This window comes from Erythrolamprus reginae, chromosome 5 (genome assembly GCF_031021105.1).
Source record: "Erythrolamprus reginae isolate rEryReg1 chromosome 5, rEryReg1.hap1, whole genome shotgun sequence".
Taxonomy (NCBI): domain Eukaryota; kingdom Metazoa; phylum Chordata; class Lepidosauria; order Squamata; family Dipsadidae; genus Erythrolamprus; species Erythrolamprus reginae.
The window spans coordinates 49,957,743-49,971,865 of NC_091954.1; the positions used below are offsets into that span (position 1 = coordinate 49,957,743).

Below are 14,123 nucleotides of genomic sequence, written 5' to 3' on the forward strand. Positions count from 1 at the left end.
ATCTAAAGCTGAAACTGACTCAGCCACATTCCTCCAAGTTGCATTTCATTCTTGACTGATTTATTAAAAAAATGAATTATAAACACAAATAATTAAGGTGATAATTATTATTAATCTACTAGAATCAGGAGGAGCTTACACTGGGGATATGGATGAATGCAGTGGTTGAGGGATCTAATTCCTCCCCTTTTAGGGAGCTTTAGCTGATTAAGTGGTTGGATTAATTGAACCACTGGGTTCAGTTTTATTTGATATACTATTAATTCATTTTATTTAGTCTAATCCTAATGGTGGGTTTAGGGTATACAAAATGAGAGAAACATGATATATATATTGTCGGTGGAGGGGGGGCGACATGCAAAATTAATGAATTGATATTATGATTGTTATTACTGTCATTATAAGGGATATATTTTAATTTAATTTTATGATTTATGAGCTAGACACCAGTAATTTAGGTGGACAGCAGCATTACTAGGCCCTCATGGCGAGGAGGGGGATTGCCCTCATGGCGGTTCCCACCTTTCCCCAGTCAGGGCAAGGCCTGGAACACACACATACACGCCCTGGCGGTAAGCAGGCTAGGCGCAGTCGCTCACTGCAAAGGATTACGTCTCTAGCAGATTGGAGGGTATCTGTGAGCACTGTCCGCTTGGATGCCTCGGGTGTTGTCGTTGTCATTCCATTTATTATTTTATGGCTTTATTGAAGGAGTGGTTGACCCTTGGGACAAACGTTCAGCAGACATGGGCAGTGGATCTGCAGTAGCTGAATTTAAACATGCCTGGGATAAACATATCCATTGTACGATAGCGTACGGGAAAGAGTGTGGCGGCAGACTGGAGGGACCATGGGGTCTTTTTCCTGCCATCAATCTTCTATGTGTCTCTCATTGGCCACTTCGGCCCGGGCACATGGTCCATACGAGGTACCTGTTGACCTTATTACATGGGGAGGTAGTAAAATTGGCACTGGACGTTTGGGCGACGGGGGCAAATAATCAGGATACTCTGAACCTGTTGTTTGCTATGGCAGTTCCATTCGGGACAAGAACCACAAGGAGAACCGGACAGTGGTAAGAGGGACATTACAGCAGGGAAGCACTTCTGCCTTTATAGGATGTTTTAGGGGTTAAGGCACTAATACTGCCCTAGACACTGGGGGGTAGGGCGCTATCACTATAGGCATGACTGTTGGTTGCTCCTCACTACTAATGTTCTGAATTTTGCCACGTGTCTAAATGTCATTTTGTACTGGGGGCTATAACTGTACAGGTGCAGTTGGTAAGCAGGCCTTTTCTGTACCAACAAAACTGAGAGTTACTATTAATATCATAACTACAGCCTGCAGATCCCCAGGTCTTTACCATGCCGAAGTTTGGAAATCTCCTAATCTCTGGTTAATCCACTCGGAAGTAAGCAAGGGGGAACCGGATTGTGGGGGCAATAGCCTGGCTCTGTGTGAAAAGTGCTGCGGCCGACATGTTGTGAGCCGCCAGGGGTCTAGGGAAAAGGGGCGGCATGATAATTGCATAAATGAATACATAAATGAATTAGTCAGTTTATCGCAGCCCCCTTTAGTTGTTCAGGGAAACGGTGTAGTCATTTCCCGGTATGGGGGGCTTGCACGATCGCTAAGTTTTCCGGTCATCTGAATCAAGCTCACGCTTAAGTTGATTTTACCTTGAGAGGAGTTATTAAGCATTGTATTAATTGTTTCAAGGAAGAATAATTGATGAAATGTTATTAGCGTCAGCTATATCGAAGTGGGGGGTGTCAGGAGGTTACCATTCTTATTATGGTTATATTGATTAAGTCAGGTTGGTCAAGCCAATTCATGCGCTAACAGTAAAGGAGGCATTTGCAGGGGCCTTTGCTTATCTGCATAAATTTCTCACAACTATTCTACCCCCTGGGGTAGCGAGCAGGGCCATGGAGCATATTGGCTCGTCTCCCAGGCACTTTAAGGCGGAAGAAGAGTATGGTGACTGCCTGAGAGGAATACAGGAACATGGGGCTGCGACTGTGGCACAGCTGGTTCAGCGGCGGGGAAGCGAGACAGCAACAGAAGGCCCGGTCTGTTAACAGGGAGTATGTGCGCATGGGCAGGTGGTTGGCAGCCACATGGCATGGGCATGGGCACAGGGTACCCAGAATGGTGGGCGGCGCCATCGCTCAAGCATAGGAGTGCAGGTGTGATCACACAGTTACATGCCCTCGTATAGGGGCAACAAGGGGGGCTTAGCTCTCCTAACAATAGACCCGGTGGCTAACTATTTGAGGACAGGGGGAATGAGCAAGGGATGGCCCAAGGAAAGGACGCAGATGGGGGAGAAATTAGTACGCCGCTATACATTACCCAGTTTCAGGGGCATCGGCATTGGGTGGGACCCAGCTTCTCACCCAACGAGGCAAGGCCGTTTCACTCGACAGCCAAAACTATGGCCTCTGGGACACGGAGGGTAGGCAAGGCGCTGTCATGGTCCCATAGTAGTGGATCATGTACGGTTCCCGGGGCCGGTAATTGATGTTAAATTGGGGGCTGTGGCAACCGCGTTGGTTGTGCTCGGAGTCTCCAGTAACGCAGATGGGGGATTGTTCACCGGCCAGGCGTATCTAACAGGACAGAGGCCTGGGTGTGAGGGACTCTGTCCAGGTATAGCGAGGAAGCCAGGGAGTGGTCCCCTTTGTAGCATAAGACGGGCCTCCACTGAGCAAATAACAGTGGGGGCCGTTTCAGGAGGATTGGCAGGATATCGGGTGGTATTCCCTCAGCAATACTGAGTGCGGTTTTCAGCAAGTTCTCCGTGAAGTAGTGAATACGGTGGCGGAGCGAAGTCAGTGGGGTTTTCATGGTGTAGATTCGAGCACCTGAGTACAAGCGTTTTGGGAGCAGGTGGCTAACACTGTCTTGTTATTCTTATCGTTTCTCTAGGTCCTGGCCCTGCTCCACTTATTACGTGCAATGTGCGACGGAGCTGCCCTTCCTTTGCCCACAGTAGCGAATTGCGGCCACTGCGTGGCATGTCGGCTGGATGTACAGCTGCAACATTATCTTCAGGAATGTGGAGGTTGCTGAGTCACTGGGGCTTCAGTGGAAGGGGCTTGAGCTCGAGGTCTCCGTGGAGACGGGCCTCTCCCGTTGGGAAATTTGGGAGCTGTGAGGGGCCGGACCCAGATTGTTTGGTGTGGCACACTGGTGGCAACCACCTGTTGCTGGTGAATTGGGAAAGGTGGCCTGACACACGCGTGTGTACCATATATTGCCACGGAGGTGCTGGAGGTATGCCAAGAGCCCAAGGCGGTGGAGGAGGCCAGGTAGAAAGTTAACAGGGCAGCGAAGGAATGGGTACTCCAGACGGGGGGTGGAGTGATAGATCACCCCAACATCAGAGCATCCCAGCTAGCCTTATTCAGAAGGGAAGGGGTACATTTGACAGAAGAGGGGAATGACAAATTCATAGCAGACCTGCAGAGGTGCCTGCACATTCATGTGCAGGGGGGGGAGCAGGGGGAATAAATTTATAATTTCACCCCCTGCTGTGGCCGAAAGGGGGCGGAAATGGGCGTAAGCAGCAACTGTGTGATCTCCTTTAGGGGCACCTCTACTGAGGTGAGGGGCGATCTCCTTCTCGGATTACAGGGCTCGACCGGCTTGGGTTCGGGGAGGGGGTCGCTTCTGTGGCTCGCTGCCTGTGGCGTATCAGAGACCAGTGGCGAGCCATCCCACACGCCGCGGGGGCGTGGCATTGGGCAGGGGGCAGGTGTAATTTTACCTGACCCTGCACCCGGGCAAGGAGCTTTCGCCCTAGAGTTGCTCAGTTGAGTTTGTTGGAAAGTTAACTTCGCCCCCATTTGATTTATGCACCTTTGCAGGTCACGTGGTTTAATTGGCTAAATAGTTAATTTGAATTTTGTTTAATAAAAGTGACCCTATTTATACCCACACCTTTGTGTCCGACTGTTACTCCGCCTGCGCCGCAATGCCGCTGGCGACTCACCGCTGGCGAGGGTTGCGGCGTGGGCCGGGGAAGGAGGCCGCCATGTTGGGGCGGAGCCTGCGGCCCCCACGTCATCCCCGGGGGCCGCAGCGCGTCGTTTGGGTGCGCGGTCACCCAGTGAACCGGGCAGGAGGGAGGCGGCCCTATAAAAGGGGCTGCCTCGTGGCCAGTGCCTCCTGCCCGCCGGCGTTGGACACCCGCCCACCCTCCCTCTGTTACAGGGTGCATATGATGGGTCGCCCTCGGTGGGGCCGAGTAGGAATTTTCTGCAGTCACAAGGAATTGGCCGAATTGTGGCTGTTTTTTCGCCTACTCCACTCTGTGCGTGGGAGTGTGTGGTTAGGGGGTGGTCTCACCAACTAGCGCCCCCCCTCAAGGTCACTGGGGGGGGGACGGCCGAAAGGGGGCAGAAATGGGCGTAAGCAGCAACTGTGTGATCTCCTTTAGGGGCACCTCTACTGAGGTGAGGGGCGATCTCCTTCTCGGATTACAGGGCTCGACCGGCTTGGGTTCGGGGAGGGGGTCGCTCCTGTGGCTCGCTGCCTGTGGCGTATCAGAGACCAGTGGCGAGCCATCCCACACGCAGCGGGGGCGTGGCATTGGGCAGGGGGCAGGTGTAATTTTACCTGACCCTGCACCCGGGCAAGGAGCTTTCGCCCTAGAGTTGCTCAGTTGAGTTTGTTGGAAAGTTAACTCCGCCCCCATTTGATTTATGCACCTTTGCAGGTCACGTGGTTTAATTGGCTAAATAGTTAATTTGAATTTTGTTTAATAAAAGTGACCCTATTTATACCCACACCTTTGTGTCCGACTGTTACTCCGCCTGCGCCGCAAAACGTAAATGCACAAATAAAGGAAGTGGCCCTGTATTTGACAGAAAACATAAATGCACAGATAAAGGAAGTGGCCCTGTATTTGACAGAAAACGTAAATGCACAGATAAAGGAAGTGGCCCTGTATTTCACAGAAAACGTAAATGCACAGATAAAGGAAGTGGCCCTGTATTTCACAGAAAACGTAAATGCACAGATAAAGGAAGTGGCCCTGTATTTCACAGAAAACGTAAATGCACAGATAAAGGAAGTGGCCCTGTATTTCACAGAAAACGTAAATGCACAGATAAAGGAAGTGGCCCTGTATTTCACAGAAAACGTAAATGCACAGATAAAGGAAGTGGCCCTGTATTTCACAGAAAACGTAAATGCACAGATAAAGGAAGTGGCCCTGTATTTCACAGAAAACGTAAATGCACAGATAAAGGAAGTGGCCCTGTATTTCACAGAAAACGTAAATGCACAGATAAAGGAAGTGGCCCTGTATTTCACAGAAAACGTAAATGCACAGATAAAGGAAGTGGCCCTGTATTTCACAGAAAACATAAATGCACAGATAAAGGAAGTGGCCCTGTATTTCACAGAAAACGTAAATGCACAGATAAAGGAAGTGGCCCTGTATTTCACAGAAAACATAAATGCACAGATAAAGGAAGTGGCCCTGTATTTCACACAAAACGTAAATGCACAGATAAAGGAAGTGGCCCTGTATTTCACAGAAAACATAAATGCACAGATAAAGGAAGTGGCCCTGTATTCGACAGAAAACATAAATGCACAGATAAAGGAAGTGGCCCTGTATTTGACAGAAAACATAAATGCACAGATAAAGGAAGTGGCCCTGTATTTCACAGAAAACGTAAATGCACAGATAAAGGAAGTGGCCCTGTATTTCACAGAAAACATAAATGCACAGATAAAGGAAGTGGCCCTGTATTTCACACAAAACGTAAATGCACAGATAAAGGAAGTGGCCCTGTATTTCACACAAAACGTAAATGCACAGATAAAGGAAGTGGCCCTGTATTTCACAGAAAACATAAATGCACAGATAAAGGAAGTGGCCCTGTATTTCACACAAAACGTAAATGCACAGATAAAGGAAGTGGCCCTGTATTTCACAGAAAACATAAATGCACAGATAAAGGAAGTGGCCCTGTATTTCACACAAAACGTAAATGCACAGATAAAGGAAGTGGCCCTGTATTTCACAGAAAACATAAATGCACAGATAAAGGAAGTGGCCCTGTATTTCACAGAAAACGTAAATGCACAGATAAAGGAAGTGGTCCTGTATTTGACAGAAAACATAAATGCACAGATAAAGGAAGTGGCCCTGTATTTCACACAAAACGTAAATGCACAGATAAAGGAAGTGGCCCTGTATTTCACAGAAAACATAAATGCACAGATAAAGGAAGTGGCCCTGTATTTCACACAAAACGTAAATGCACAGATAAAGGAAGTGGCCCTGTATTCCACAGAAAACATAAATGCACAGATAAAGGAAGTGGCCCTGTATTTGACAGAAAACATAAATGCACAGATAAAGGAAGTGGCCCTGTATTTGACAGAAAACATAAATGCACAGATAAAGGAAGTGGCCCTGTATTTCACACAAAACGTAAATGCACAGATAAAGGAAGTGGCCCTGTATTTCACAGAAAACATAAATGCACAGATAAAGGAAGTGGCCCTGTATCTGACAGAAAACATAAATGCACAGATAAAGGAAGTGGCCCTGTATTTCACAGAAAACGTAAATGCACAGATAAAGGAAGTGGCCCTGTATTCCACAGAAAACGTAAATGCACAGATAAAGGAAGTGGCCCTGTATTTCACAGAAAACATAAATGCACAGATAAAGGAAGTGGCCCTGTATTTCACAGAAAACGTAAATGCACAGATAAAGGAAGTGGCCCTGTATTTCACAGAAAACGTAAATGCACAGATAAAGGAAGTGGCCCTGTATTTCACAGAAAACGTAAATGCACAGATAAAGGAAGTGGCCCTGTATTTCACAGAAAACGTAAATGCACAGATAAAGGAAGTGGCCCTGTATTTGACAGAAAACGTAAATGCACAGATAAAGGAAGTGGCCCTGTATTTCACAGAAAACGTAAATGCACAGATAAAGGAAGTGGCCCTGTATTTCACAGAAAACGTAAATGCACAGATAAAGGAAGTGGCCCTGTATTTCACAGAAAACGTAAATGCACAGATAAAGGAAGTGGCCCTGTATTTCACAGAAAACGTAAATGCACAGATAAAGGAAGTGGCCCTGTATTTCACAGAAAACGTAAATGCACAGATAAAGGAAGTGGCCCTGTATTTCACAGAAAACGTAAATGCACAGATAAAAGAAGTGGCCCTGTATTTCACAGAAAACGTAAATGCACAGATAAAGGAAGTGGCCCTGTATTTCACAGAAAACGTAAATGCACAGATAAAGGAAGTGGCCCTGTATTTCACAGAAAACGTAAATGCACAGATAAAAGAAGTGGCCCTGTATTTCACAGAAAACGTAAATGCACAGATAAAGGAAGTGGCCCTGTATTTCACACAAAACGTAAATGCACAGATAAAGGAAGTCGCCCTGTTTTTCACAGAAAACAGAAATGCACAGATAAAGGAAGTGGCCCTGTATTTCACAGAAAACGTAAATGCACAGATAAAGGAAGTGGCCCTGTATTTCACAGAAAACGTAAATGCACAGATAAAGGAAGTGGCCCTGTATTTCACAGAAAACGTAAATGCACAGATAAAGGAAGTGGCCCTGTATTTCACAGAAAACGTAAATGCACAGATAAAGGAAGTGGCCCTGTATTTCACAGAAAACGTAAATGCACAGATAAAGGAAGTGGCCCTGTATTTCACACAAAACGTAAATGCACAGATAAAGGAAGTGGCCCTGTATTTCACAGAAAACTTAAATGCACAGATAAAGGAAGTGGCCCTGTATTTCACAGAAAACGTAAATGCACAGATAAAGGAAGTGGCCCTGTATTTCACAGAAAACGTAAATGCACAGATAAAGGAAGTGGCCCTGTATTTCACAGAAAACATAAATGCACAGATAAAGGAAGTGGCCCTGTATTTCACAGAAAACGTAAATGCACAGATAAAGGAAGTGGCCCTGTATTTCACAGAAAACATCAATGCACAGATAAAGGAAGTGGCCCTGTATTTCACAGAAAACGTAAATGCACAGATAAAGGTAAAGATGATAGGCACAGCGAGACTGGCCCCCCACTTTAAATGTCTAGGATGCCTAGATGTGGGCCTCACTGAGCATTTTTCTTAGGTGATCTGCCCTTGGAATAACAATGGCACAGTTGAAATATATCCGGCACATATCAGAACTATGCAAGTTTGGTTCCCCTTTCAGTGGCAACACTACCAGATGCAGTGAGACTGCCCCCCCCCCAAAATATTCCCTTTTTTTGTCTTGGATGCCTAGGTGATCTGCCCTTAGGAAGACAATGGCACAGCTGAGATATGTCCCCTTTCAGTGGCAGCCATCACCAGATGCAACCTAGGTGATCTGTACTTAGAAATCTCTTCCTGTCAGCAGCAGCAGCAGCACTGTCCCTAGCTATTGTGGCACTCATTTAATGGCACTGGAGCGCATGGTCCTGCCTTTTATACAGGTAGGGTCAGGTGTCCCACCGGGCCAATCACAGCCATGCGTCTAGCTAGGCAATCACTGGCCAGCAGGACGCATGGCCAATCACAGCCTTGCGTTTCCTGCCCAGATACAGCATGGTCCTTGCGTTTCCTGCCCAGATACAGCATGGCTTCGGCTTACAACATGGCTGTTGATTGGCGAATTGCGGTGTTCGTTCAAATGCTGAACCTGAACACGGACTTCTGGAAATTCGGCACGGACCTGAACTGTGCAAGTTTGGTTCACCCAACACTAATTATAATCATGTATGTATTTCAAATAATGTAACTCTCCAACCCAGAAAGAGAGTATGGCTTAATAAGAAGCTGACAGAATGTACAAAGATCCAGGTTTATAGAGTCTGTGTCCTGAGTACACTCTTGTATTGCAGTGAGTCTTGGACTCTTTATGCATGGCAAGAGAGAAAGTTGAATAACTTCCACATGCACTGGCATGACAAAATTCCAAACAGCACAGTATTGAAACGTGCTATATATACACTATTCAAACAACTATTGAAACAACAATGTCTTTGTTGGCTTGGGCATGTTGTGAGAATGGATGATGGGTGGATTTCAAAAGATCTCCTGTATGGTGAACTAGCATAGGGAAAGCAGCCCAGAGGGAGACCGCAGCTGTGATATAAGGATATCTGTAAGAGGGATTTAAAGGTCTTGGGAATGGACATTAACAGCTGGGAAGCCTTGACTTCTGATCATTCATCTTGGAGGCTAAAGTTGCAGCATGGCCTTCTCCATTTCGAGGAGACACTTGTTCGGCAGGCTGAGGCAAAGAGGCAGTCCCAGAACCAGTGAAATCTGGGGTCCTTGGCAGGGGACAGAATGGATCTACGTTCAGTGTGGAAGGGATTGCCATTCTCGGATTGGCCTTTTTAGCCACATTAGATGCTGTTCTAGAAACTCTTTGCTGAGCACGATACCATAGTCTTTCAAGACTGAAGGTTGCCAATGAATACTCTCCATACCTATTTTTTTTAAATAGTTTTTATTATGTTACAAAAATAAAAAGGAAAGGAAGAGCAGTTACATCTTAATTTGCATCATTGTATCGACATATATTATTAACTTTACAATCATTATACCTTTCTCATATAATTATTCTGTACATATAATCTCTATCATTTCAACAAAGAAAAATTAATATATCAATTCATAAAAGTAAATTCTAAACTTTCTGTCTAAATGCTTTTTACCTTCTGACTCTTCCTTCACCCACACACCCCCTTGAACTGTTTATTTAACAGTTCTAAATTCCTGTAATTAACGATGTGCGGCGTATGGTGGCCACGGTTTTTCCATATATTTTCTGATCTACACTTTATCTAAGGTCAGTTTGGATTGAACAAGATATCCAGTCGATTAAAGGTTTTCAGAATTTTGTGTTTGGTCACTATCAATATTTTCCCTATGTACTAGCCTATTTTGATTTGAATTTTGTCTTTTGTCTTTTTGTTACCCAATCATAAAATTTTTCCCAAATTTCATAGTATCTTGAATCCTCCTTGTTTTTAAGTTTTTGGGTAAGTATGTCCATTTCTGCACAGTCATATATTTTCTTAATAATTTCTCTTTCTGATGGTGTATCCTCTTTTTTCCAATTCTGTGCAATTGTAATTCTTGTGGCTGTAATTATGTGGTGGATCAGGTAGAAATCATCCTTTTCAGATCTATTATGCCCAAAAGAAACGTCTCTGGTTTTAATTTTAGTGTGATTGTCGTAATATCTCGAATCCAAGCTTGAATTTTTTTCCAGATCTTTTTTATACGTGGATTATGGTAAATTTTAGCTAATCTAGCTGGGGCTAGGTGCCATCTATAAAACATTTTTTGTAAATTTTCCTTGTATGGTACTGGTTTTGTTAATTTAAGATTTTTCCACATTTGCTCCCACTGGTCTAGATAAATATTATATCCTATATTTTGAGCCCAACTAATCATATTTTCTTTTGCTATCTCAGTTTCCATTTTATATCCCATTATATAATTATACATTCTAGTTATAATTTTTTTTTCATGTCCAGATAGTAATTTATCAATTAAACTGTCTTTTTCCTGAATTCCCTCTTTCTTTTTGTCTTTGTTCCATTTTGTCCAAATTTGAGAGTAGGGCCACCAGTCAATATTAATATTTTGATTTTCTAATTGTTGCCTTGTTTTAATATTCCCCTATGTGGTTATAGGTCAGCAATTTTTGGATTTGAAATAGATTAGGGTGCGTAAAAGCTTCCACGCTAGAGTACCACCTTGGAATTTTAGGGTAATGCTCTTTTTTGATTTTCAACCAAGTATTCATTAGGGAATCTCTAACCATATGGTTTTTGAAGTATATTGGAATCTTATCTTTTTCATTCCATAGAAAACCGTGCCATCCCTGTAAAATATTGTGCCCTTCTAATGCCAGTAATCTTTGATTTTGAAGATTTGTCCAGTCTTTTAGCCAAAGCAAAACCGCTGATTGGTAGTAGCTTTCAAAATTTGGTATCTCCATACCTATTTGTTACCATGGCCCAGGAACTCCTGGCAAAAGATGTTTTTTGAGAAATAATCATAAGACTGCTTTTCCTGAATTTTTTTGAATGACTAGAAATACTTGGCAGTTCACAAAAATGCATCAATACATTTTCTTATTGCTACTTTACTTGATTAATAATTTTCCAGCTGGACTATTATATTCTGGGTTGGGCCACTTTGGAACACAACATGGAAATATCTGCTGAATTGGTTGCAACTTGTACCTTGCTTAATGTGAATTGATTATCAGTACAATTTCAAATCCACACAAATATTTCTCACATTGTACAGTTATTATGAAAATATACCTTCTCTTTCAATGCTTTCTTTTCAATTGATAGTAAAGGTAAGCTAACCAGATTGGAGATAACTTGATAAAAATTGTAGGACTTTCGGAAACAAGCTTCATGCTAGAGTGAAATTGTGTTTTATTTTATAAATAGCAAGAATAAAAAGAACAGAGGTGCTTGTTGCTTATCTTCGTCCTGACTGGGAAGAACTGAAGAGATATTTAAACTACATTATATTGGATGAAATTCCAGCCCTCATCCATTTACTCTGGACAGTGTGTTCAAGAATATGACAAATGGCTGTAGAAATGTGTGCACAATATACCACAAATTGAAATCAACTGAAGAAAATCTGATGAATAGCTGAAACAGAAGTAAATAGGTTTGTGTATATGTATGTGTATGAATGTGTGTGAATCTAGATGCATATATATGTTCATGATCCAGTCAACATATAAATGTTTTAGATAGTACAGTGGTACCTCTACCTAAGAATGCCTCTACTTACGAACCTTTCTAGATAAGAACCTGGTGTTCAAGATTTTTTTGCCTGTTCTCAAGAACCATTTTCCACTTACAACCCTGAGCCTCTGAAATTGTAAATGGAAAAGGCAGGGAGAAGCCTCCATGGGGCCTCTCTGGGAATCTTCTGGGAGGAAACAGGGCCACAAAAGGTGGGGAGAAGCATCTGTGAGGCCTCTCAAGGAATCTCCTGGGAGGAAACAGGGCCTCCACCCTCCCTGTGATTTTCCCAATCACATGCGTTATTTGCTTTTACATTAATTCCTATGGGGAAAATGGCTTCTTCTTACAAACTTTTCTACTTAAGAACCTGGTCACAGAATGAATTAAGTTCGTAAGTACAGCTGCCACTGTATTCATTTTTGGGAGGGAATAAGCATATTCTTCAGGTCGCTGCTATAAATGTAATGAACTTTTCAAGTCCTTATTTTATAGTTATTAATTTTAATGTGAAAGCAAAATCAATGTAAATCACAGGGATATTAATATGTAAGAAAAATATTGGTGTTGCAGTTGAGGACACAATCCATCCAATAATTAAGTGCATCACAATGAGTTCAGCACTGGTTTATAACAGAAGATTTTAAGTCCTCACATTATCTCATATGGAACTGATCTTTTCAACTTGTTTTTCAGAATAATTCCTGCAAGAGTCATGGCAATAACTGCAAGGACTGCAGCAGCAACAATGTAAGGTACATGGGAATCAGAAGTTGCCAACTTTTCCTGGTCTTCTGGCTTTGCGTCTGCAAAAAAAATCAGAAGAGAACAATGGCACATCATCTACTTGAACTGTGATAAAAAAAAACATTCTAGAAATTAGTGGCCAATTAATCATAAGTCAACATTCATATAACTGGACTGAAAATTATTCATCAGGGTTAAGGAATACTGCAGGACAGGCAGCAGTAATCAAGACTGTGGTTGCAGTCAGTAATTTCAAATTATTTCTTTGTTTTTAGCAATTCTTCCAATTTTATGCTACTTGCTCTATCATCTTGAAAGAACTGAGCGGCACTGATTATTTTTAAAACCATTAAAGAAGTTTTGTTTGAGTTTACCAAAATTTCTGTTCTGAACACCATCCTTTCCAACTCTGATGGGGCCAATGGTGACATCTAGGTTTTCCTGATAGGATTCAGTATCTCTCTTGGACCGGAGCAGACAGCCTCGATTACATCTTGAGTTATAGTCATAGGATCTGCAAACCACCACTTTACACTGCAGGTAAACTGATGGATGCCTGCCCATGAAGGCAAAGGCTTGGAAGGAAAAGCGAAGAATGTTTCCATAGGGGGAGTAGTGAGTCTGATAAGTAGGTTCTTTGACACACCTGCATGAAAACAAAATAAAGGAAGAATAGCATGCCAGTTACTGAATTTATTATATTCTAATTTATAAAATTTATTTTCCATAATTTTCACATTAAAATAACCCAAATGCAATGAAAGTGCTGTGTATGGAAGTTAAAAAAAGAGTGTTATTGTGACTTTGATGCATTACAAAAGGGTCTTGATCATCTTCTTGCCTCTTTTGACATCCCCTTTCCATTCATCCCAATAAATATTGCCAATAGTTCAGACAGAGTATGTTATTGATTTCTCACATTTGAATTGTTAATATTTAGAAATGCTGAACATGTTTTGGCAACACAAAACACAAGAAAACAATCACTATAACTACAAAAGTCATCTAATTAAATAAATTTGTATTCATTTCAGACCAGATAAAGAAGATGACTATAATCAACTTATGTAAAGCAATTTAAGAAAATAATCATTTCTAATATGTTCTAGTAGCTGCTGTCCTCAATGACAATCGCAAGTACTACAGAATTTCATGGGAAATCAAGACAATTAAGAAAAACAAAGTCAACTTTCAGTAACTGGGACATTGGAAGCTTTCTTGTGATCGTCAAGATAAAGGACATTGTTGAAGAATGAGGTAATGTTTCAGTTTAAACAAAAAACAAGTTTAAAAAACCCTTAAGTGTGGAGTTTTGTTTATACTAAGATATAATATATTTTATATCAGATGACCCTCCCAGGGAAATATGATAAACGTACAGAGGGACATGATTATTAATTATTGCTATGCACAAAATTTAAATTATAGTCCTGTTTGTTATGTTATAATCTTGTTTCATGTATTTTATTAATCTTCTTAGTCTGCTTAGGTTGCTAACCTAAGTGGAAAAACTACCCAACTTGACTATATCAGAAAGCTAAGCAGAAAGCTAAACAATGTCGGCTGGCAGGACCTAGGGGAAGAACCTTCTCT

At 42.5% G+C, this 14,123-nt stretch overlaps 1 protein-coding gene across 1 annotated transcript in view; it reads right to left on the reverse strand.

Annotated features, from left to right (window-relative positions):
• Positions 1 to 10,354: 10,354 nt before the first annotated feature.
• Positions 10,355 to 14,123, reverse strand: part of LOC139167731 (scavenger receptor cysteine-rich domain-containing protein DMBT1-like) — a 42,867-nt gene continuing 39,098 nt past the window's right edge. Inside the window, exons 16-17 of the mRNA XM_070752547.1 lie at positions 12,905 to 13,176; positions 10,355 to 12,589 (exon numbers count right to left, since the gene is read on the reverse strand). Of these exons, the coding sequence (XP_070608648.1) occupies positions 12,435 to 12,589; positions 12,905 to 13,176 (427 nt within the window). The 3' untranslated portion in view covers positions 10,355 to 12,434. The remainder of the gene's footprint in view (positions 12,590 to 12,904; positions 13,177 to 14,123) is intronic.